This window comes from Bos indicus, chromosome 5 (genome assembly GCF_029378745.1).
Source record: "Bos indicus isolate NIAB-ARS_2022 breed Sahiwal x Tharparkar chromosome 5, NIAB-ARS_B.indTharparkar_mat_pri_1.0, whole genome shotgun sequence".
Classification (NCBI taxonomy): Eukaryota; Metazoa; Chordata; class Mammalia; order Artiodactyla; family Bovidae; genus Bos; species Bos indicus.
Window position 1 is genome coordinate 100,042,292 of NC_091764.1, and position 26,228 is coordinate 100,068,519.

At 36.2% G+C, this 26,228-nt stretch overlaps 1 protein-coding gene across 5 annotated transcripts; it reads left to right on the forward strand.

Moving 5' to 3' along the window:
* The first annotated feature begins 327 nt into the window (after window positions 1–327).
* Window positions 328–26,101, forward strand: LOC109559680 (C-type lectin domain family 2 member B). 5 transcript variants are annotated; one of them, XM_070790157.1, is made up of 8 exons: window positions 895–1,171; window positions 1,449–1,519; window positions 7,185–7,241; window positions 7,321–7,422; window positions 13,212–13,375; window positions 17,402–17,505; window positions 19,427–19,568; window positions 20,712–26,101. In XM_070790157.1, the coding sequence occupies exons 4-7, from the start codon at window positions 7,353–7,355 to the stop codon at window positions 19,533–19,535; spliced, it is 447 nt and encodes a 148-aa protein (XP_070646258.1). In that variant the 5' UTR covers window positions 895–1,171; window positions 1,449–1,519; window positions 7,185–7,241; window positions 7,321–7,352; the 3' UTR covers window positions 19,536–19,568; window positions 20,712–26,101. The 5 variants fall into 5 exon arrangements, with proteins under 5 accessions (XP_070646257.1, XP_019817138.1, XP_070646258.1 ...); XM_070790156.1 differs by lacking the exons at window positions 895–1,171; window positions 7,185–7,241 and adding an exon at window positions 328–545; XM_019961579.2 differs by lacking the exon at window positions 7,185–7,241 and having other exon boundaries at window positions 707–1,171.
* The last annotated feature ends 127 nt before the right edge of the window (window positions 26,102–26,228 follow it).

Below are 26,228 nucleotides of genomic sequence, written 5' to 3' on the forward strand. Positions count from 1 at the left end.
TGGCTGTTTTGAAATTTTGCAAAAGAAAAAAAAAAAGGAAGACCTTCCTTAGGATACAAAACCTCTCCCTATTTCCCAGAGGCAGAGCAGTTTTTGAGGCGCTAGCCTCCTGAGTTTTGCATTTTGCCTGCCAAAGAGTAAAGCTCTTTTCTGTTTTTCCAAAACTCTGTCTCTGTAATTTTTTGCACATCAGTATACAGAGAAGGCAATGGCACCCCACTCCAGTACTCTTGCCTGGAAAATCCCATGGACGGAGGAGCCTGGTGGGCTGCAGTCCATGGGGTCGCTAAGAGTCAGACACGACTGAGCAACTTCGCTTTCACTTTTCACTTTCATGCATTGGAGAAGGAAATGACAACCCACTCCAGTATTCTTGCCTGGAGAATCCCAGGGACGGGGGAGCCTGGTGGGCTGCCATCTGTGGGGTCGCACAGAGTCGGACATGACTGAAGCGACTTAGCAGCAGCATACAGAGAGTCTGGAGAGGGCAATGGCACCCCACTGCAGTACTCTTGCCTGGAAAATCCCACGGATGGAGGAGCCTGGTAAGCTGCAGTCCATGGGGTTGCTAAGAATCGGATACGACTGAGCGAATTCACTTCCACTTTTCACTTTCATGCATTGGAGAAGGAAATGGAAACCCACTCCAGTGCTCTTGCCTGGAGAATCCCAGGGACGGGGGAGCCTGGTGGGCTGCAGTCTCTGGAGTCGTGCAGAGTCGGACACGACTGAAGTGACTTAGCAGCAGTAGCAGTAGCATACAGAGAGTCAAGATTTTTGGCATCAATAACACTAGCATAATAACATTATCATCTTGAATATTCATGTAACATTCTGAGTACTTTTTAAACTGTCTTTTTCTCTTTTTCCGTGTGTGTGAGTGTGCACGCATGCGAATATGCACACACACGCTTTTGTACACTTCAGCTCAGGATGTTTCTGTTTGAAACAGAAACTGCTTTTATTTCAGTTTCAGTAGCCATTTTAAAGCATACCTCTCTTCTCTTTAATTTCATCACCTTTGAGATGGCCTTTCTTAACACTTGATAATGAAACCATAACGTCCTAAAACTTGCCTTTTAATGAATCAAAGAGAGTCGTGTGTCACTAGTTACGTGTCACTTTCTTGAGAATTTAAGTGCCATTTGAAGGTTTTTTCTTTGTGGATCAGGTGATGATTCTTTGTTATGTAAAGAATATATGCATTTCTCTTCACTATTTACCATAACTTCCTTCCTTTCCAGTAATTGTTTTGTGTTTGTTTTCCAGGGAGCAAACTATATAGATAATTGTATGACTCAGTCTTCATCACATGATTTCTTTCCTTTTGAGACATCTACTTAAATAAACTGTGTTTTACTTCAGAGTAGCTTAACTCTAGTTTGGAGCTGTGTTGTAAAAACGTTGTTTTTGTTTTTGTTTTTTACATTAAAATTAAAACTTTGAAGAAAGGAGTCATCAAGTATGCAGTCAGCTTACAAAGATGCGAGCAAACAAGAAGCTGATGAAAAGAAGCGAGGTAAGAACATTTTCAGTTGTTCAAAATGAAAGCTATTTATTGAAATTATGAATCATAACTTCAAAACAAAAATTTTGAAAGGCCTGAATAGGGTTTTGTAGTTTTTTCCATCAAGGAAAAAAAAAAAAAGAAAAAAATCCCTTTTTTCTGTTAAATTAAAATCGGTAATTGATTATTTTGTCCTTGTAATTCAGATTCACTTTATCTTAATTGATCATGGAGGAAGATTATCCATACTGTAAAATTGTTCAAGATTAGGTTTCACTTTTACTAAATATTCAGTTAAATCTGTACTTCAAGAGAGGTTAAATATGAACCATAGCCATTCAATGTCTAGAATACATATGTGATATGAAATAATTGGCAAATATTTGTAATATTTTAAAAGATTGTTTATGGGCCATGAGTAGAGTCAAAATAAACTACTCTTTAGAGGTACTTAATAGCAGGGTGATTATCTCCTTCTTCTATTCTTATCTAAGCAATTGCTGGTACCCTAATATTTTGAGATGTCTCTGGCAATTTTTAAATGGAGAAGGAAAGAAAATGTACTAAAACAACAACACAAAACTTAGAAAACTATTTATAATAGCCAGGACATGGAAGCAACCTAGATGCCCATCAGCAGATGAATGGATAAGAAAGCTGTGGTACATATACACAATGGAGTATTACTCAGGCTTTAAAAAGAATCCATTTCAATCTGTTCTAATGAGATGGATGAAACTGGAACCTGTTATACAGAGTGAAGTAAGCCAGAAAGAAAAACACCCATACAGTATACTAACGTATATATATGGAATTTAGAAAGATGCTAACAATAACCCTGTATACGAGACAGCAAAAGAGATACTGATGTATAGATCAGTCTTATGGACTCTGTGGGAGAGGGAGAAGGTGGGGAGATTTGGGAGAATGGCATTGAAACATGTATAATATCATGTATGAAATGAGTCACCAGTCCAGGTTCGATGCACGATACTGGATGCTTGGGGCTGGTACACTGGGACGACCCAGAAGGAGGGTATGGGGAGGGAGGAGGGAGGAGGGTTCAGGATGGGGAACACATGTATACCTGTGGCAGATTCATTTTGATATTTGGCAAAACTAATACAATTATGTAAAGTTTATAAATAAAATAAAAATTTTTAAAAATATTTAAAAAAAAAGAAGTTCCAGCCTAAAAAAAAAAGAAAAGAAAACAATTTGGTAACATTGGGTGTTTTAAATAGAAAGTTCAGAGTAGGTAAGATCCAAATTCTAAATCTATTAGTAACAAGACAATCTTTCAAAGTTTTTTGAACAGGAGTCCTTAAATAGGTAGAAGCAGAGTTGAGGAAATGAAGCTAACATGCATTAAAGAAAGCAATCTGTGACTTAGTGATGGTGGTGAGTTTTAAAATTTGCCATTTATTTTTGTTTTAGTCTACCAGTGTTATGGGCTTCCCAGAGGATGCAGTGGTAAAGAATCTGCCTGCCAATGCAGGAGATGCGAGAGACTTGGGTTCAGTTTCTGGGTCAGCCAGATCCCGTGGAGGAGGAAATGGCAACCCACTCCAATATTTTTGCCTGGAAAATTCCACGAGCCTGGAGGGCTACAGTTCAGGAGCTCACAAAGAGTCAGACACAACTGAACACAAAAACATATACACCAGCATTATGCAACAGTCAAAAATATTGTTGCAGTTCATATTAGCATGTATAAATGCTTTATTCCTCATTTTTTTCACAATTTAATAATTCTAAAGTTAGATCAAAGAAGGTTAGGGACAATGGTATCAAATATTAGATAACATGAAAATATCTAAAATAAAGTTTTAAGAGTGTTTTCTACCCACTCATAAGACCAGTGTTAGTTTTTGCCTTATATATCAATAAACAGTATAAATTTATATATTTTATCTATAAATTTATATGTATCACATAAATATATAAATTAAATTTTATGTGGTATATATAATATCTATATCATGTATATGTATTTTGACATTTTAAACACCATTGAAATAGTAATAACTTAGTGTCATGTAATTCATTTCTAAACGCTTAATATTTTTAAACATTTTATTTTCTCTTATTCTTTCTGCATATTGGTATTTTGTGATTTTTTTCTATAGCTGTAAACTCGGAAAAAGGGGATTTTATCTGGTTTTAAATTCATTGGTCACCCTGGATCTTTTCTCATATCTCCTTGGAGAAGATCAGAGTCAGAAACAGAGAAATTAGTTGCCAGTAAAGCTTCTCTATGGGAAAAATAATTGGAACATTTAGCTATTTATAACAGCGATGAATGTAGAACTATTTTAGTTACATTGTTAATAAAATATATTTTTATTAAGCTGCCCTGGACTTTTTTTTTTTTTTTCATTCCTTCATTGTACACACTGGGATTCCCCAGTGACTCAGCAATAAAGAATCTGCCTGCAATGCAGGAGACTCAGGAGATGTGGGTTCGACACTGGGTCAGAAAGATTCCCCTGGAGGAGGGCATGGCAACCCACTCCAATATGCTTGTCTGGAGAATCCCCAGGACAATCTTTCAAAGTTTTTTGAACAGGAGTCCTTAAATAGGTAGAAACAGAGTTGAGGAAATGAAGCTAACGTGCATTAAAGAAAGCAATCTGTGACTTAGTGATGGTGGTGAGTTTTAAAATTTGCCATTTAATTTTGTTTTAGTCTACCAGTGTTACAGGCTTCCCAGAGGATGCAGTGGTAAAGAATCTGCCTGCCAATGCAGGCTCCCGTGAACAGAGGAGCCTTCGGGCTACAGTCCATGGGATTGCAAAGAGCCAGACACGACTAAAGTGACTGAACATACATTCATTGTACACACTATGACCAACTTCTTTGAAATTCATCTTTCAATACCAACTTCATACTGAGAGACCAACATTTTCTGTTGCTTTTGTTTTTTGGATATTTTTGCAAGTTGCAGGTATTGAGGATTGAGTAAAATAGTAGAAACAAGGAATTTTAAAGATGAAAACTAACTATACTGAGTGTGCAAAACTAGATTTTAAGGCTTAGGGAGTAGGCAGATTAAATAGAGAATAATTGTGTAGCAGATTAAAGTATGCACCTGCATATTCAGAAGTGAAATAAATTTCCAATTCTTTAGAGCTTTAAATCAAACTAAATATCACTCCAAGTTCCTACATCACTGAGCTGACAATATATTTAATCTTGGTGATTTTCCTACAGGGTTATATGAACTTTCCCAAATTTTGTAAGACATTGAATTTGAGGTTGAGGGTTTTTACTTATCTCTTTTCACTGATTACTTTGTTCTTTAGTCAAGAAATCTTGGGGGATTTTCCAGATAAGAATACTGGAGTGGGTTGCTATTTAATATTTCCTTCTCCAGGGGATCTTCCCCACCCAGGGATCAAACCTGAGTATCCTGCATTGGCAGGCAGATTCTTTACCACTGAGCCATCAGGGAGGTATTTATATCAACATTCATAACCCCTTTGGTTCTAGTTCTGCTATTTCTGTGCTAATATAACAAAAGCCACTCTGTTTGCCACACTCATGACATGCATCTTTGTTGAGACTGGTTTTTCTGCAGGTAGGATATCTCCATATGCTCCACAAAGTTGAATGATTTAGTATTTTGCCAACTTTGAGTTATAAATGACTTATATCACTAGTACCTGGAGCATTTCTCATATTAGCAGGATGTGCACCATCTTCTTGTGGCTTATAAGTACTTCCTCTTTTTAAAGCCCTTTATGATTCTCAAAATATTCCCTTTAATAAACTAGAATTTTCTTTTCTTTTTTTTTAAATGAAGGAGTCACTAATTTCAATAATCATTCTGGAGAAAAGGATGGCAAATAGCTGAAGACCTCCTTGAAACAATGAATAGGAAAATGATTTTAAAATAATTCTGCTTAATAGAGCAATAATTAACCTTCAACTCCTACTCATATGGTAATTAAAATATGGAAATATGGGAGAGCTAACACAGGAAAGTTAATAAAAGTTTTGACTATCCCTTCTCCAGCAGATCTTGCCCACCTGCTGGAGAGGGGATAGTCAAATACTCACTCTGGTATTCTTGGGCTTCTCTTGTGGCTCAGCTGGTAAAGAATCTGCCTGCAATGCAGGAGACCTGGGTTCGATACCCGGGTTGAGAAGATCCCCTGGAGAAGGGAAAGGCTACCCACTCCAGTATTCTGACCTGGAGAATTCCATGGACTATACAGTCCATGGGGTCACAAATAGTCGGACACAACTGAACGACTTTCACTTACTTTTATTTAATTCCTGTTATAAGCCAGATCTGAAAACATAGTACATAATATATCCTTTAACTTTAAAAAAGAGAGATGTTAATGGTCGAAGTCTCTTAAGGTCTATGTTCTGAAGTCCCAGAGTGTCACTTGTACCACATTCTATTGGTCAAAGGGAGACACAAGACCAATTCATATTCAAGTGTTGGGAAATGCAGTATATACCTCGTGGTAGGAGAAATAGCATGATTGTGTACCAAAGGGGCGGTGGACATAGAAAGGCATGATTCTTTGGGGGCCATTTTAACAATTTGTTACAGATAGGCAGAACAACAAAATGTTAACTGAAAATATTAGAATATAAAACAGTGGGCAAATGATGATCGTACTCGTTTAAAATTACCAGTATTTGGGAGGGAGGTTATATATGTAAAAATGGATTTGAAAGATCTATGTGTGGAGGGATCTTAACACAAATGATAACACTGGCTATTTCTAAAGAGGGTAAATTTAGATTTATTTTAAATTTAATTTCTTAGGAGGACTTCCCTGGCAGTTCAGTGGTTTAGACTCCAGGCTCCCAAGGCAGGGGGTTCAGATGCAATCCCTGGCCAAGGAACTAAGATCCCATGTGCCACATGGTACAGCCAAAAAAAAAAAAAAATTCATGATTGAAAATAATTATTTCTTTTATATATCCACTAAGGAAAAAATTTATCCAACAAAAAAAGCAACTAGTTCTTCACTAAGTAAAAAAAGACAAGGAGAATCAATTTTGTCAATAATTTTATTGTCCATCTTAAAGTATCTGCTATAATTTTTTACATTTCATGAAATTTTACATTAAGGATAAATATTTTATAATCACATGAAATAATAAAAAGTTTCATTTCAAAAAACTTGCATACCAATTTAATTTTTTCCTAAATGACCACTAACAAAAGAAAAACAATTCCTCACAAAGATTTGTTCTGTTCTACTGAATTTGTAGATCAGGACATACAGAACTAGAAAACAAAGTGACTCATCCAAGTTCCTTTGTTAGTGGTGAAAATCTCAATTCTAAATTTTTTGATTGTTTATTGATAATTATTACTGATTATTATTATTATTATTGATTATTCCGTGGTCTTTCAAATATACTATACTGTCTATCCTTTAAAATTAAACTTTTTATTAGTTATAAAGTAGATTTTCTTAGAAATATTCAAGAATTGTTAGGATGTGCTAATATTTCACCATAGAAGGTTGTTGAAGGTCTGGAGGTGGCTTCAGACTTGAGGAAACCCTACCAGAAAAGTCATATGTTTTATCCCTTGGGCTGTGGCAGTAAAGTTCATAGTAACATCTGGATTTGATAAAAGGTTCTCCTGAGAAATTTCAGCCAAAAGGAAAAATTATGTTTCTTTTTTTTCCCATATGACAAACAGAGAAAGTACGTTTTGTGTCATCTCCTTGTGAAATATTGGCGTAAAGAAGTTTGTCAGGTATGGTTTTGAATGCAAATTAGGTCTTTCTTTTACCTGTTTCTTAATCTAAGTGGTGTTTTGTTTTGTTTTGTTTCAGATGTTAAAGACACACAGTGCAAGTGGTGTACAATGGGACTTATTTCTGCATTAGCAATATCTGTAGTTATTAATGTTGTTTTAACAAGTATATATTTTTCAGGTGAGTAAATTACATCCTTTTATTTCTTCAATTTTATTTTTTGTTTTCAGAGCTTCCTACTGTATGATACTTTTCCTTTCTGCCTCAGTCATTATCTTTTCTCATTATTCTCACTCCCTTCCCATTATCCATGATATATATAGTGGGTATCAATGAATGAATGTTTATGAATTATGCAATCTACATTAAGGCACAGGGAGATGTAAAGATGATTACGACAAAATCTTTCACCCTGATAGTCTGAGCGACTGAACTGAACTGATGCATAGGTCAGTTTTTGTAGATAATACCACAGATAGGCCAACAGAAAGAGTATGCAAATGTCTGTTGCTCAAGAATTTTGTCAATGATTTGTTGTCAGCTTTACCCAGTTTAGTCATTCTTTCTTTCTTTTTTTTTAATTTTATTCATTTATTTGTTGGCTGTGCGGGGTCTTCATTGCTGTATGTTGGTTTTCTCTAGTTGCAGTGAGCAGGAGCTACTCTCTGGTTGCATGTGGGAGCTTCTCATTGTGGTGGCTTCTCTTGTGACAAACTACGGACTCAATAGTTGTGGTACACAGGCTTACTTGCCTCAAGGCATGTGGAATTTTTCTGGGTCAGGGATCAAACCCGTATTCCCTGCATTGGTAGGTGGATTCTTAACCACTGGATCACCAGGGAAGTCCCATTTTAGCCATTCCGATGAGTGTGTGTTGGTATGTTTGTTGGTACCTATTGCAACTTTAATCGACATTCTCTTGATGACCAATACTGTTAAGCTCCTTTTCACATTTTGGTGCTCAGTCACTCAGTTATGTCCAACTCTTTGCGACCCCATGGATTACAGCACGCCAGGCTTCCCTGTCCTTTATCATCTCCCGGAGCTTGCTCAAACTCATGTCCATTGAGTCGGTGATGCCATCCAACCAACTTCATCCTCTGTTGTCCCCATCTCTTCCTGCCTTCAACCTTTCCCTGCATCAGGGTCATTTCCAATGAGTCAGTTCTTTGCATCAGGTGGCCAAAGTATTGGTGCTTCAGCCACAGCATCAGTCCCTCCAATGAATATTCAGGATTGTTTTCCTTTAGAAAATTCTTTTCACAGTTACTGCTCATTTAACTGCAATATTTTGTGAAGGGGTATCCTTACCCTGATTCTAGAGGGGAAAACCTCCAATTTTTCACTATTAAATAAGAAATTAGCTGTAGGGTAGTTTTGTTTGTTTGTTTGGTAAATTGTCTATCAGATTGGCATAGCTCCCCTCTATTCCTACTTTACTGAGAATTTTTGCTGTGAATGAGTGTTAAATTTTTCAGATGCACATATTGGTATGATCGTGTGATTTTTCTTTTTTAGCCTATTGATAAGATGGATTATATTAATGGATTTTCAAATGTTGAATCATCTTTGCAGACCTGGGATAAATCCTACTTTTTCATAGTGTATAATTCTCTTTGTACACTGTTAGATTTGTCTTACCAATATTTTGATAAGAATTTTTGGACCTATTCCCATGAGAGATATTGTCTATAGTTTTCTCTTCTTTTTGAATGTCTTTGGTTTTGTGGTTAAGATAATGCTGGCCTCATGTAATGAGTTAAGATGCATTCCCTCTGATTTTATACTTTAAAAGAGGTTGTCGTCAATTGCTGTTTTCTTCCTCAGTTGTTCGGTAGTGGACACATCTGAGCCTGTTGCTTACTGTGTTTTAGGACATTACTGATTATTAATTCAGTTTCTTTAATAGATATGAGCCTATTTACATTGTTTATTTCTTCTTTTGTGAGTTTTGGAAGATTGCATCTTTCAAGGAATCGGTCCATTTTACATAAGTCATTAAGCTTGTGGGCATTAACTTGTTCGTAGTATTCCTTTATTATCTTTTGTGGCATGTGTAGTGATGTTGTCTCTTCTATTTCTGATATGATTAATTTATCTCTCCTTTATTTTCTAAGTTAACTTGGCTAGAGGCTGACTGATTTTATTGTTCTTTGCAAAGAAAGGGCTTTTTGCTTTTGTTGACTTTCTCTATTAATTCCCTGTTTTCAGTTTAATTGTTTTTTTGCTCTGTGATTCTTATTATTTCTGCTCTGTTTTTCTTGGGTTTAATTTTCACCTCTTTTCCTAGTTTCCTAAGAAAGGAATGTAGATTGATGATTTTAAAACTTTCTTGTTTTCTAACGTATGAATTCAGTGCTATTTATTTTTTTCTAAGGACTGCTTTTGCTTCTTCCCATCAATTTTGAAGAGTTGTGTTTTCATGTTTGTTTAATTCAAATTGCTTTTAAAATTCTCTGTATTTCCTTTTTGACCCATGTGTTATTTAATAGTGTATTCTTTCATCTCTACATACTTTAGGGATTTCCAATTATCTCTCTGTTCTTTATTTCTATTTTAATTTCACTGTGATCAGAAAACATAATTAATTTTTCTTTAGATTTTGTTAGTGTTAATAGTTATGTTAACTATTAATTTTAATATTTTATCTTCATTTTCATTTGTATGTTTATGTAAGCATTCAGATTATCTGCAAATAATAGTGATTTTATTTATTGTATTGAAATACTTATATCTTTTTATATATTTATATTGCCTCATTTCACTGGCTAATACTTCCAATAAAAGGTTGAGAACTAGTGAGAACTTGCATCTTTATCTCATTCTTAATATACATAATAAAGTTTTAAATATTTCTCTACTAAGAATGATTATTTATGGATATTCTTAATCAAATAAAGATTATTTGATTATTCCTAATTAAATAATTCCTAGATAGCCAAAGAGTTTTATTCTAAAAGGACATAGAATGTTATCAAGTACTATTGAGAAATGCTTAGTTTGTCTCTTCTTTCTGTTAATGTGTTGAGTTACACAGAGTTTTACAAAATGTTAAAGTAAACCTTCCTATCTGGAGTAAACTCAATTTGATCATAAAATATTAACCTTTGTAACATTCTTGAGTTAACCTGGCTAATATTTTGTTTATAATAATATGTGCATATGCTCATGCAAGGCTGAACTATAATTTCCCATTTGATAATAGTGTTGTCAGCAATATTGAAATTATGTGAAAGTGTTAAGTGCTCAGTCATGTCAGATTCTTTCCAACCTCATGGACTGTAGCCCACCAGGCTACTCTGTCCCTGGGCTTCTCCAGGCCAGAATACTGGAGTGGGTTGCCATTCCCTTCTCCAGGGGATTTTCCCAAAACAGGGATCAAACCCAGGTCTCCCACACTGCAGGCAGATTCTTTACCATCTGAGCCACCAAGATTATGCTAGCCTCTAAAACTGAGCTGTTAAAGATTCCTTCCCACTCTATTTTCTGAAAAAGATTGGGTGACATTGCTACGTCTTACCTAAATAATTAGATGTGTTCACATCTGAAGCCACCTGGACTGGGAGATTTCTTTGTGTGGGATTTTTTTCATTAAAAGTTTAATTTCTTCACTACATAGAGTATTTATTCACATTTACCTTTCCTTTGTCAGTTTTTCTGTGTTGTTCAGAAATTTCTCTTTTATTCCTAGTATTGCTAATTTGTCTACTTCCCTTTAAAAAGGTGTTTTTCTTTTTTCAGCTAATGTTCTGTCTATTCTAGATTATTCAAAAAGCCAACAATGAGTTTCTTGACTTTTTAGCTTTATATTAGTTTCTATTCAATTGTTTTCTGGTCTTATTTTTTTAATGGAGTCTTTCTACTTTTTACTTTTAATTTATCACTCCAATTGTTTGAGAGAGCTAATTAAAAAAAAAACATAAATTTAAACCAATAAATTTTCCTCTAAGATTAAAGGAAATGTACTGTGTGGTTCAGTGGTTAGGATGCCTTGCTTTCATTGCTGAGAGTCTGGGTTCTATCCCTTGTCAGGGAACTAAGCTCCCACAAGCCAAATGGCATGGCCAAAAACAAAAGAGAAAGACCCACAAGCTTAGTTATATCCATAATTTTTAATACGATATATATCACATATATAAAAAGATATGTAATTACCTTTCATTTAAAACACATTTTATTTCCCAAGATTTCTTTCTTTTTTTTTTTTTCCCTTTGATTCATGAACTATTTAGCATTGAGTTTCTTAATTTACAGCCTTTGGTGATTAAAAAAAAAATTTTTTTATTGGTATATGGCTCAATTCCACTACAGTCAGGTGGCACACTGTTAATGTTTTCAACCTTTTAAAATCTGTAGTTAAAACTTTATTGTCCCACACTTTAGTAAATGTTTTGCGTGCTTTTTTGGGAATGCATATTCTGTAGTTACTGCTTTTAGCTCTCCTATATGTCAACTCAATTTTGTTACTTATGGTGTTCAAATGTTATTATTCTTAGACATTTAGACATGGGCTTCCCTGATAGCTCAGTTGGTTAAGAATCTGCCTGCAATCCAAGAGGCCCCAGTTGAATTCCTGGATCAGGAAAATCCGCTGGGGAAGGGATAGGCTAACCACTGCAAAATTCTTGATCTTCCCTTATGGCTCAGCTGGTTAAAAATCCACCCACAATGCGGGAGACCTGGGTTCGATCCGTGGACTGGGAAGATTTCCCTGGAGAAGGGAATGGCTACCCACTCCAGTATTCTGGCCTAGAGAAATCCATGGCCTGTATAGACCACAGGATCGCAAAGAGTCCGACACAACTGAGCGACTTTCACTTTCACTTAGACGTTTGGACCGTTGTTTTATCAACATTTAAGAGAAGGGCGCTAAAATGTTTACCATCTACAGGTACCTGGTATGAGGTGTTTAGGAGTGATAATTAACTAATAGTTTTACCTCTATGCACCATAGATCACCAGCATCCCATTTACAACTGGTGACTGGGTAAATGCCTTTAATGCAGATCACATTGGAAAACCAATAGCATATCTCATCCTTAAGGTTCTGTTCCCTTAGAACCACTTTTGATACCAAAAACTGATTGTCTGGGAGTGTTCAGAAAAGTTGATGGCATAAATATTACAAGAATACAACTTTATTTTATTTTATTTCTACCATTTCTATATATTTCAAAATGATCACCACGATAAAACTAGTTACCATAGAAAAGACTTTAATATAAGAACTATGCATGACACAACTGGAAGGAACTGTGAAGAGATGATGTGGAAGGCTAAAGAGGAAATAGTCACTAATGATTTTGGCTTAAAGCACTAGTATGTTTGGAGATCCCCCAGGTGAGGAAAGTCTAGAAACATCTAACTGCAGCGACTACAAAAGGAAACTCATGAAAAGGCTTGTGAACTTCCTATGCACAATGCCTCCAACTACAATGAATTCTGCTTTATTTTCATCTTCTAAATTTCACATGAGTTCTTTCTGTTGATTAACCTAGAACCACACAATGATGGTGGTGTCTAGTTACAACTGGAAACCGAGTACATGTCTTGTTAGTTATATAGTGTTTTATTATTTTCATTGCTTTTTTAGAGATTAAAATCTGTCCTAGATTTATAACAGTCTAAAATAAATCAGTATTTTTAGTACCACCTGATTTTGTTATATTTTATTTACCTGGAAATGACAAAAGTGACTTAACATGTGTGAAATCACATTAACTGCTCTAGGAAGGCCTATGAATCACTGAATTTGGAGTTGAGACCAACGTGAGTGTCCTGTCACATTCTGGACGGTTCTCGTTTAACCTAACATGAAGTCTGTTTTCAACTTGTTATGGGATAGACATGCAATTCTGGCCATGAGCATCATCTTTTTTGTCACAATCCCGTCCTTCTTCAATGATCTCAAAACACAGTGACATATTATTTCATCTGATTCTTAAAATACGTATTTATCTCCGCCCTAGCTAAAGAAGATAGGGGTGCTCAGTATTTCTGCCCAGATAATTGGATTGGCTTCCAAGATAAATGCTATTATTTTTCTGAAGAAGAAAAAGATTGGAATTCAAGCAGATACGACTGTTTGTCTCAAAATGCTAGCCTAGTTATGATTGCCACTACAAAAGAAAAAGTAAGTAATTTAATATGCATTCCTTATCAATTGCATTAATTAGAGGTACTGGAAGTATTCAAATTCCGTTATGGTCTTCAAAGCATTTCAAACATGCCTGTTTATATATGCAAAATGTCGCAGAAGTTTAGAACATGCCATAGAAGATACAATTGAAAAAGCTAGTGATATTTTGTTTGGATAGTTTAAGACTCTGATCAAGTTCTAGACTTGGTAGCTAGCTTTTCCATTTTAAGGAATATGAATAGAAGAGCTTAACACTATTTGGAAAACTTTTAAAACCATCGAAGAGGAAGGATGGCATTCTCCATTTCACTTCCTTGGTGAAAATTTCCTCTAGCTACTCAATCTTGCTTCCCCGTGTTTCTCTGAGATATCATGGCAGCCTTCTGTCAGAGTGCTCACTATCAACATTGCAATAGGTGTAATTGAAAGTTTCCCTGTAGGCTGAAGTTATGAGTTTCCAGTGGCCAGATCACCACCATATTTTATCTGAAATTATATCCATTGCTGTAGCATATCAGTTCAGTCAGTTCAGTCGCTCAGTCGTGTCCGACTCTTTGCCACCCCATGAATAGCAGCACGCCAAGCCTCCCTGTCCATCACCAACTCTCAGAGTTCACTGAGACTCACGTCCATCGAGTCAGTGATGCCATCCAGCCATCTCATCCTCTGTCGTCCCCTTCTCCTCCTGCCCCCAACCCCTCCCAGCATCAGAGTCTTTTCCAATGAGTCAACTCTTCGCATGAGGTGGCCAAAGTACTGGAGTTTCAGCTTTAGCATCATTCCTTCCAAAGAAATCCCAGGGCTGATCTCCTTCAGAATGGACTGGTTGGATCTCCTTGCAGTCCAAGGGACTCTCAAGAGTCTTCTCCAACACCACAGTTCAAAAGCATCAATTCTTTGGCGCCCAGCTTTCTTCACAGTCCAGCTCTCAGATCCATACATGACCACAGGAAAAACCATAGCCTTGACTAGACGAACCTTTGTTGGCAAAGTAATGTCTCTGCTTTTGAATATGCTATCTAGGTTGGTCATAACTTTCCTTCCAAGGAGTAAGCGTCTTTTAATTTCATGGCTGCAGTCACCATCTGCAGTGATTTTGGAGCCCAGAAAAATAAAGTCTGACACTGTTTCCACTGTTTCCCCATCTGTTTCCCATGAAGTGATGGGACCAGATGCATGATCTTCGTTTTCTGAATGTTGAGCTTTAAGCCAACTTTTTCACTCTCCTCTTTCACTTTCATGAAGAGGCTTTTTAGTTCCTCTTCACTTTCTGCCATAAGGGTGGTGTCATCTGAATATCTGAGGTTATTGATATTTCTCCCAGCAATCTTGATTCCAGCTTGTGTTTCTTCCAGTCCAGCGTTTCTCATGATGTACTCTGCATATGAGTTAAATAAGCAGGGTGACAATATACAGCCTTTACGTACTCCTTTTCCTATTTGGAACCAGTCTGTTGTTCCATGTCCAGTTCTAACTGTTGCTACAGGTTTCTCATAGGCAGGTACAAATTAAAAGGTTAATAAATCTTTGTTCAAAAAACATTGATGGAAACATGCAATAAATAAAGAGACTCTCCAAGAGCTTTAACAAGCAGGAGACCTTGTACCTCTGCACTTATGAAATCTGTTCTTTCCCTGGGTGACTTACATGGCAAGTATATTTTTTACTTTTGTTTCGTTTCTTTTAAAGTAAAAGGTTAATTTAAAAGGTAATTAACTTCTTTAAAATTGTGGTGTTTTGTTGGTGGTCAACAAAGTGGTCAACATTGTTAAAAGTGGTCAACATTGTTAAAAGTGGTCATTTAAAGGTGGTCATTTTTAAATGACATTTAAACATTTAAAAGTGGTCAACATTGTTAAAAGAACTGTGTATTACTTTCAGGGTAAACAATGTATAGTTATGCAATCTACCTGATTGGTTCAAGTTTAAGTAGCTACAAACTGCTGCTGCTGCTGCGGCTAAGTCGCTTCAGTCCTGTCCGACTCATAGCGACCCCATGGACTGCAGCCTACCAGGCTCCTCCATCCATGGGATTTTCCAGGCAAGAGTACTGGAGTGGGGTGCCATTGCCTTCTCCGAGATACAAACTAGGCTGGGGTAATTTATAGATCAGTGTAAGGAAACTAAACCATTTTGGAAGCAAGAAAAGACAGAGAAACCTGAATAAAATGTGAAAAACTAGATATGTTAAGAGTAGATATACCAAGTCAAAAAGTAAGATGCAGGCTTAATTTAATACAAAGAACTTCTGTAGCAAATGGTTTCACTGCTGAATTTAACAAGACTCTTGATATGAACATTCTGAGAAATCCTTAAACAGTCCTTACAGTTCCTTTTGTGGAAAAAAGGCTAACTTGGCAGTAAGATGAAAAAAAAAAAATAACAAGTGACAAACAGAATGAGGTTGTTATTGCATATGGTATCTGTGAAGAAGTAATGAAAGTAATGTATAAAAGAATTTTAAAAGGCCATTTTTAAATAGTTTAATTAAAATATTACAAATGTTTATTTAAATTGCAAAGTATTTTCTTAGTTAAAATGAGATGAAGCTTGCTTCGTGAAAATTTTCCCCTATTTATTTGCACCTATTTAGAATTACCTTGTCTTTTTAACAAGCAGCTCCATGAGCTACTCTTTATTAAGCAAATAATGTTCAATATTTTTCATAGGACACTTCCCTGTACCTTGTCACTTCCCAGTTCCCTGTCATCAAAAGCTCAGCTCCACATCTTCATCCAATTTTTCCAGCTATTCAGTGCAATATATCCTGTTGTTTTCCAATACATACATCCTGTCTTGCTTGTTTTTTCTGCCTTAAAACAAGCTCTTTCCTAAGCCTAGAACATGAATTGTCCTTTTCTCCCTGGATTCTGTATTTGTCATGGAATCTTTTACTCTTTCCAGATATGCCTCTTACAGTGCATCCTGTGTGATGGTCTCCTGTAAAGACTGGGACACTTCTTCTATAAACTAAAATTTCACTCTGTATTTATTATACTCATAATCTTCCCATTTAGTAGAATGTTTTCTAAGTTTGCATGGATTTGCTCACTCTACAGGAAACTCTGTGAATCCAGGGACACTGTTTTCTTAATAGATTCCTTTGTAAACCCATAGCTTGGCTCAGCAAATTGGATTTTTTTTTTCAAATAAATTCATGAAATGCTATAGAAGATGGTATATTAAAATGCCAAGGTTATTGGCATCACTGTTACCAGGTAGGAATGGACCACAGTGTTGTGATCTGTCATAATTCCTTTGCATTTATATAAAACTGAAACGTAGAGTGATACAAAGTCAAGTTTATGGTTTTGCAACTATTTTGGGGGCAGGTAGACTCAGTGACTTTCTGTGTAGAACATAATTTTATGGCATGAAAGGCTCTAAGGTAGGAAAAATTTTCAACATCAAATGAATAAGGAGAAATATCAGAAAAAAATAAAAATTTCCCCCCAAATTATGTCTTTAGAAATGTAAATATTTGGTAAAAAAAAAATTGAAATTTGGGAATTAGGTTCTTCTAAAGGAACTGGATACATGAAAGATGTGTGTGTATGGGTGTGCAAACATGATAGTTGAAAGAAATGTTGAAGTAAAATATTACATTAAATTCAATATACTAGTATTTACTGGGAAGTTAAAAAAACATTATAATACATATCTGATGATTAGGAAGTCTATGTAAGAACTCCGTTGAAAAGTCTAGCTTTCTAGGAGTTCACAGACTAAAAATCTTGGAGGAATAGAGTTTCAACATATTTATATTGAATATTTATCAATTTGGAATCGAAAGTGTCTTAAAGAAAATTTCTCTGACAAATTTCTCTCTTTGTTTCATAAATGAGAAAATTGAGAGTCAGAAGGTAAAATACTTTTTCACAATCACATAGCTATTTTCCAGTGAAACTAGGATTTGAAGCTTTGTCGCCTTTTTCCTCACAACCTGCAAAGCAAGAGGGACACAGTAAGTTGTAGTGAAAACTGCCAAATAAAATTACTAATTTTATTTTGCCTCTAAAGCATTTTCTTAAGCGATTCAAGTGCACTTCTGATCACTGGATTTGGAGAGACATGACAGAAGATCTAACAGGACAATGGGTGGATGAAAACATACATAACAAAGGGTGAGTGTCTTTTTTCTGGGATTATTTAAGTGTAGATAGTACAGCTTTCTGGGCTTCTCTGGTAGCTCAGCTGAAAAAGAATTCACCTGCAATGCAGGTGACTCAGGTTCAATTCCTGGGTTGGAAAGTTCCCCTGGAGAAGAGATAAGCTACCCACTCCAGTGTTCTTGGGCTTTCCTGGCAGCTCAGTTGGTAAAGAATTTGCCTGCAATGCAGGAGACCTGGGTTTGATCCCTGGGTTGGGAAGATTCCCTGGAAGAGGGAATGGCAACCCAATCCAGTATTCTTGCCTGGAGAACTCCCATGGACAGAGGAGCCTAGTGGGCTACAGTCCATAGGGTTGCAGAGTCGGACACAACTGAGTGGCTAAGTGCACACACACAGTGCAGCCTTCTAGAACCTGTACATTAGTATATTTCTGTACAGTCCTTGATTTGTCTTCATGTTGGAAAAGTGGACTAAGGATTAGTGTATCATGTATTAAGACTGGTTTCAAGAGTCAACCAGAGAGGTTGGAAATCAAGATATAAGAGAAAAACAAATATTGTATGTTAACACATATATATGGAATCTAGACAAATGGTCCTGATGAATCTATCTGCAGGGCAGGAATAGGGGCACAGACATAGACAATGGACTTGTGAACATAGCAGTGGAAGAAAAGGGTGGGACAAATTGGGAGAGAAGCATTACGCATTACCCTCTGAGCCACAGTGGGCCTATATATACACAACCATGTGTAAAACAGATAGCTAGTGGGAAGCTGCTGTATAACATAGAGAGCTTAGCTCAGTCCTCTGTGATGACCTCGATGGATAGAATTGGAGGTGGGAGGGTGGCTAAAGAGGGAGGGAATATACGTATACATATAGTTGATTCATGATGCTATAAAGCAAAAAATAACACAGCATTGCAAAGCAATTATATTTCAATTTAAAAATGAAAAAAAAAAGATACAAGGGAAAAGACTTCTTAGTTGGTTACTTTGAAGGTAAAGACCTGAGATTCACATACACAGTAAAAGTAGACTTTTTTCATGATTTTACCCTATTTTCTCTAATCTTATATCTCTTTCACAAGCTTCATGCTATCTGTTTGCTGACAAGTTTCACAGTTCAAGGTAAATTTGTTTATTTTAAGTGCTTTTATTTGCACTGATGGTTGCAATTTAACCTGGGCTTCATACCTTCTATTTTACAACATGGAGAATTGGACCTAAAAATTTGAGTTCACTGCATATATGACCCAGTGTAAACACCCCAAATTGTGACTGCCAGCCACTTAGGCATTTAGTCTATGCTGCTGCTGCTAAGTCGCTTCAGTCGTGTCCGACTCTGTGCAACCCCATAGACAGCAGCCCACTAGGCTCCTCTGTCCCTGAGATTCTCCAGGCAAGAATATTGGAGTGGGTTGCCATTTCCTTCTCCATTAGTCTATGCTAGAATTTCTCAATAGCAGAAAAAAGTGGACATTTTGGACCACATTGTTCTTTCCTGTGTGGAGGGAGCACTTTCTTGTGCACAATAGGATGTTGGCAACATCTCTGGCCTCTACTCATGAGACAGTAGCAATTCCCCCTGCCCCACTCCTCTTGAGGCAACCAAAAACGTCTTCAGATATTTCCAAGTGTCCCTTGCAAGGGCTGGTGGAAGGCAAACTCACCCCAGGGTTAAGAACCATTGGTTTTTACAAATTGACGACTCTACCTATAACATGTAACTTAGTTTAACAAATACAGATTCTTGGAAGGGAGACTCCTTTGGTCCAATTTGGTACAGACATCTTAACCCTAGCAAGAAAGGACTGTGTAGAAACATACTTTTTCACAGCTCTAGACATAATATTTTTTTAAAAAGTGTCATTGACCAAGAGAGAAGTCACAGGACTCCCTAATGCATAGTGTTTGATTCCTTTATTGTAGGACTAATATGAAAGGGAATGAAATATGTTTTTACCTTAATGAAGATGGTGTTGCAACAGCTAGATGCTACACAGAGAGGAAATGGATTTGCAGGAAAAAAGTGCACTGAATCAGTTTCCAACAGTGGACTTAACATCCAAGAGTAAGATGGTTTTAATATTTATCAACTTTTTCCCTTTCCTTTTGTTGAAAATTCAACATTTCACTGCTTTAATATTATAGCCTGATGACACAGTTGGCTGATTGTGAAAGCAATTTTCGTATTAGTTTTCTACTTTTTAAATGGTCTGGATCTTTGCTTATCTGTAGCAATTTTAAAAGAATCATGCAATTTCACAGAATCTTTAAGTTAATTTTGGGAGTGTTGTATTTATATATTATTTTCTTATTCATTTAAAACATATTTCTTGTATTGATTTTTGTCTTATATAACATAATTTTCAAAACAGTTCCTGCATAGTATTTATTATATGTGTTTCTATTATATATATCTATTGCTTTTGCAATTATATACTTTTATTATCTTTTAAAACAGTTGTTTTTATTAGCAAGGTAACTCTTTTAGGTATTCTTGTTCTGTTCAACATGCTTTCTGACAATTCATAATTTTCTAATAATTTGTGGGTTCATTTAAATACTAGAAAACACAGCATCTAGTAGTAACAATTTTATTTTTCCTATATTGTAAAAATTAGTTATTTTTTGTATAATTAAAATAGGTGGAATTTCCAGGACAATATTGATGGTAAAAAATTGTTCCACATTTTAAAGAAAATGCTTCTGATATGTTAACATTAGTTGTGTTGTATCTAGTTTTTTATATCTTTTTCTTAAAAGTTAGGTTGGTTCTTTTCTATTTCTATTTGCTAAGAGATTTTTTTTTTTTGTAGGAAGAGACTTCATTTTCTTGTATGCTTTTGTTTGCTGCATCTGTTTCAATGTTGTCATGGTTTCTATTCCTTTATCTTTTAATGTAGTGAATGACATTTTAAATTTTCTAATGTTAAGAGACTGCTTTACAATCCTAGGTAAAATTCAATTTGGTCATGATGTAATATCCTGTTTATTTTAGATATATTCATTTTGATATTTATTTTTTAACACTCTAGAGTGTGATTACCCTAAAATTTTCCTTAGGAAAGCAGGGATTATAGTTTGAGTAATTCAGTGATGACATGATTGAAAAATGTGCTGCTTTACAATTATGCTATAAAATTATGAATGATAAATTTCATATGTCTTGAGAATTCATTCCTGATCGCATTTTCTGCATATTTTTTTTTAGATATGCACTTGTGATTTTCAATGAAGAGCAGTAGCAGCCTTTGAAAAAGCTGCTAGAAAAGAGTACTCATGGACATCATGACATAGTGATGTCACCAATGTTGAATGCTGCTACTAGGGAGCTGCAGCCTCTAGAAGATTTATATTGTTTCAATGGAAAAAAATCTCATTTTCTCCTGATAGGAGAAATAAAATTAGAAAGGACACATTTGACAGTAACGAAGTCTGATATTATCCCTGGCTCTTAACGGGAAAGGGGCTTCCCAGGTGGCTCAGTGGAAAAAGAATCCACCTGCCAATCCAAGAGTTGCAGGAGACACGGGTTCAAACCCTGGGTCAGGAAGATCTTCTGGAGAAGGAAATAGCAACTCACTCCTGTATTCTTGACTGGAGAATCCCATGGACAGAGGAACTTGGTGTGCTCCAGTCCACAGGGTTGCAAAGAGTCAGACACAACTGAGCAACTGAGCACACATGCCCTGAACAGGAAGAAATAACATCTGAACACCATAAACAAACTGAATGCACCCTCACTGGATAAGCCAATATATAACCAATTCCCTTTTCCCACTGTTCTGAAGATTTTTTGCTAGATAATAATGCTCTTCATGGGCTTATGAGTTCTGTGATGCACAGAACTTTATGCAAAGTGTTTGTTTAAAGAAAGACCCTACCATACATGTTTGCCCTAGATCTCACACCCAGGGGGAACCTTTAAAAGACCAAATATCCAGTAATCAATAATTACACAGGATCTTTGCAGTTGAGGGTAACTTAATTTATGTAATATCTATGAATATTTAATATGAAAAACTACACAATCTATCCCATGGGATAGAATTAATTTTTGTAAACTTCTGAAAAGTGAAAGTGAAGTCCTTCAGTTGTGTCTGACTCTTTGTGATCCCTTGGACTATAAAGGCCTACCAGGCTCATCGGTCCATGGGATTTTCAAGGCAAGAATACTGGAGTGGGTTGCCATTTCCTTTTCCAGGGGATCTTCCCAACCCAGGGATGGAACCAGGGTCTCCCACATTGTAGGCAGACGCTTTACCATTGGAGTTATGTATATTGTGTGTAGACTCAAGAAATTTCCTCTTCCTATATCTTATGAGGTTGAACTATGAGCCTAAAATGTTGTGTTGACATTCTAATGCTCAGGACCTCAGACTGTGACCTTATTTGGAAATTAGGGCTGGGCTGAATGTAATAGTGAAGACATCACTATAGGCCTCAAGCTCTTTAGCACCAGTGGTATTATAAGAAGAGGAAATTTGGAGTCAGACAAAACTCTTAACAAAGTGAAGACAAAGGGAAAAGACAGCCCTGTGATTGAAGTGATATACCTATAAGTCAAAGAGCGCTAGGCATGGCCAGCCATTACCAGAAGCAGGAAGAGGCAAGAAAGGACTGTCTCCTAGAGCAGTCTGAGAAAGCATGACCCAGAGGACATATTGATATTGGGCCTTTCAGGCTGTAGTACTGAGACAATCAGTTCCTGGTGTTTTAAATCATGCAGTGCATGGCACTTTGTTATGGCAGCAGTAGCATTAACACATTGTATTTCTGAAATGTACAAACCCCTGCATCCTTGTTTTTAAAGTAGAAGACTGACTCAAGAATCCATGATTAATTCATTTTTTGTCAGTTGTTTCATGAGGGCTGTCTTTCCACCTTGCTTATACTTTCCTTTGTTGTGGCAAAGCTTTTAAGTTTAATTAGGTCCCATTTGTTTAGTTTTTGTTTTTATTTCCATTACTCTGGGAGGTGGGTCATAGAGGATCTTGCTGTGATTTATGTTGAAGAATGTTCTATCCATGTTTTCCTCTAAGAGTTTTATAGTTTTTTGTCTTACATTTAGGTCTTTCATCCATTTTGAGTTTATTTTTGTGTGTGGTGTTAGGAAGTGTTCTAGTTTCACTCTTTTACATGGAGTTGACCAGTTTTCCCAGCACCCCTCGTTGAAGAGAGAAATGTGAAGATGTAGAAACAAAGACTAGCTATTGGACTGGGGAACTGGTAACAATTTAGATTGTAATTCAACCACATAGCAGAATCACTGAACTCCTATTTCTCTGAAATACGTGAAGGCATGACACACGCTGCTAAGTTATTTTTACAAGAAGCAGACCAGCTCCAAATGAAAACTGCTAACCATGAGAACATGGACTCTAGACTGGTTGAAACCGGAAAATTGATGATGCTTGAAACCTCACCTTGATGCCAAGAATTGTCTATGAGTTGGTGACACATTGCTCCTTGAACACTATAAAACTCCTCACTATCCCACTCCTGGGTGGGTCACACAGTCTTGAGTGCATTAGCTCTCTGTTGGCCTCCTTTGCCTGGCAGCACAATAAAAGTTACTCTTTTCTACTTCAGGCAAAACCTGTCTCTATGTTTCTATTCGGCAACAGAGAACACAGGCAGGGTTTTGGCAACATTATCAATATCAGCTTCTTCTCATTTCTATGTTTCATCTTTTTCAGATACAAGCATAACCTAGAATGTCCACTGCTTCTTTCAGGAAATGTATTTTAAAGAAAATACATTCTCTCAGCATTTAAGTGCAGTCAAATCTAGTTTTGTCTATCACTCAACAAAAGTGAATAAAAGCAGCCCTCACCACGTCACTCCTATCTTTATTGCTGTATCCAGTGACCTTGCTTCAGTAAATAACTCCCATGTCCTCTTGAGCACCATTTCCTTTTCTTCCTTACTAAAGAATAGTAGATTTACAAAATTAACTTCGAATGTACAATATAGCAGTTCAAAATTTTTATACTGCGTATATATAGTTATAGATGCAAATAACAAATATGTGTTTGCCAGGAAGGAGTGGGGGGAGCAGAGGGAAAGAAATAGGTGAGGAAGAGTGAGAACCAAAACCTCCAGTTACAAAATAAATGAGTTTTAAGTATCAAACATGCCGTGCAGGGAATATAGTCAATAACTGGGTAATATATTTGCAAGCTGACGTGTCGTAACTGGACTTATCATGGTGATTAGTTTGAAATCCATTGTCTTGCAATTAAAGTACTATTCAGGAAATAGCTTCATTGTCTTTTTAAACATTCATACAAAGCCCAATCTTCTGTGTGTGTTTGTGGCAAGTGGCCTTCTGACGAAAAATGTGTGGTTCACTGTGTGAATCTTTCACTATCCAAATTAGTTTAGCTTGACATTTTAAGTTACTCAGGAAGTTCCGGCCACAAACGGTTGACTGTAGTCTTAGTTCTCTAATAAGAGCTGGAAGTAAAATGCCTGATATAAATGTGGTAGAGAAAGATGTTTTCCAACTGTGTGGATTGTAAAATGAGGTAAGAATTTGGGCTGTAAGGAATGAGGGTGAGGACTGAGGTGATAAAATAATGCTACTGATAAGACTCTAGTGTCTACACAGGGAAAGTGGTTCACAGTTACAGAGTTTTCAAGGATGAGAGACCTTGAAAGAGTGCTATAATTTATAAATTGTAAATGTGTTTATAACTTGTTTAAGAATAAGCAGATATGGAAATTCTTGTTCTCACAGGTAATGAAAGGGAACTATTAAGAGAAAGAGGTAAGAGAATGGAAACAGGTAAAATTTATGACTGACAATGGAATGATTAATTTCACTGGGAAAAATACATACTGTAAAGTGTTACACAGATGCAGCATATTATTATTGTGAAATAAAGTATAAAACTTATCATGGAAGCTCACAGGAGGGAAAACATTAAAAGGAAGTAAAAGATATTTACTAATTTAAAAAAGTGAACAATTCCAGATAAAAATTTAGGAGAACATTCAAATAAAATATCTTACATTAGATGCCATATAGAAAGAAAAATGTGTGTGTGTGAGATTGAAATTAAAAGTCATGTATTAAGATTTTGTTTGATGATTTACTAAGTGAAAAAAGTGACTTTTACCTATTGGAGAAAATTGAGGTATCATAATTTAGGATGGAAAATTTTCTTTATCCTTGATAAAAGTAGCAATCAATTTAGATAGAAGGCAATTCAGAGGAAGAAAAAGATGATTTCTAATTCTTGTTAAATGACTGCATTTATTTCTTCATTCCTTTGGTATTTTGAGTATCTTTATAAATCTGCTTAAAATATTTGCTAGATAATTCCAACATCTGTGTCACATCAGCACAGCTTCTGTTGATTGTCTTTCTCCATGCAAGTCCAAATTCTCATGGCTATCTGTATGCTGAATAATTTTGAATTGTCTTCTGGACATTTTTAATAAACATTTTGTTAGGAGACTCTTTGTTTAAACGTGTGGAGCACATCCAAATATTTGGTTTGTGCAGACAATCACTCTGGATAGGTTCAGGCCTTCTGTGAACTCTGTTCCAGTTCAGTTTTCAGAGCCCTTGTAGTTTTATTTGGATATTTCTTGGAAGTGTATCAACTAATCGCCAATCTGGAATGTGGGCAATGTTCCTCTATAAATTTAGGTCTCAGTGTCTTTGGTACATTGGAGTCGGGTGTAGGCATGCACAGCTAGTGTGTCTGTGGACAGGGGGAATGCAGGAATTTGCTACCCCCTAATCACATGGTGTGCTGTGATTCATGGGGTCGCAGAGTCGGACACAACTGAGCGACTGAACTGAACTGAACTGAACTGAATCACATGGTGATGGTTTTTTTCTGGTGATCAGACACTCCCTTGAAACTATACAGAACCTTCACAATGAGTGATCACCAGCATAACAAAGTTACTTCTTCTATGACTCAAGAAATGGACAAAATTATAATGATTTTTGAAGCTCCTTGCCAGGAATCAGAGGTAAAGATCAAATATATCTATTACAACACAGTTTTCATTCACTCAGATGGTGCTAGTAGTAAAGAAGCCCCCTGCCAATGCAGGAGATGCAAGAGATGCAGGTTCAATCCCTGGGTGGGGAAGATCCCCTGAGGTAGGCAATGGCACCCTGCCCCAGTATTCTTGCCTGAAAAATTCCATGGGTAGAGGAGCCTGGTAGGCTATAGCCCATGGAACTGCAGAGGGTCACACATGATTAAGCACAGAAAACAAAAGCAAAAAGTTAAGCACAGTTTGAAAAGTATCAGAACTTAGATATGGCAGAAATATTAGAATTATCACACTGGAAACTTTTTAAAAACTCTGACTGACATGCTAATGACTCCAATGCAAAATATAGACACCATGAAGAATAAATAGGTAGTGTAAGGAGAACATAGAAATTATAAGAAAGGAAAAAAAGCAATGTCAGAGAATCAAAAACACTTACAAAAATACAGTGTCTGATGATCTCATTAATAGATTAGACATGGCTGAGGAGAGAATCTCTGAGTTTAGGTCATAGCAACAGAAACATCCAAAACTGAAAAGTTAAAACAAAACAACTGAAAAAAAAAAAAGAAAAGAAAACCCAAAACAATATCCAAGAACTGTGGGATAACTACTAAAAGTGTAACATGTAATGGGGACACCAAAAGGAGAAGAAAGAAGTAGAAGCAATATTTTAAGAAATGGACTGAGAATTTACCTCAAATTA

Excerpts from the sequence above, each read along its gene's own strand:
- LOC109559680 (XM_070790156.1), top strand. The coding sequence starts at position 1,465 with ATGCAGTCAGCTTACAAAGATGCGAGCAAACAAGAAGCTGATGAAAAG. Across the intron at positions 1,520-7,320 it reads AGCTGATGAAAAGAAGCGAG|ATGTTAAAGACACACAGTGC; the intron begins GTAAGAACATTT and ends GTTTTGTTTCAG. Across the intron at positions 13,376-17,401 it reads TTGCCACTACAAAAGAAAAA|CATTTTCTTAAGCGATTCAA; the intron begins GTAAGTAATTTA and ends TTGCCTCTAAAG.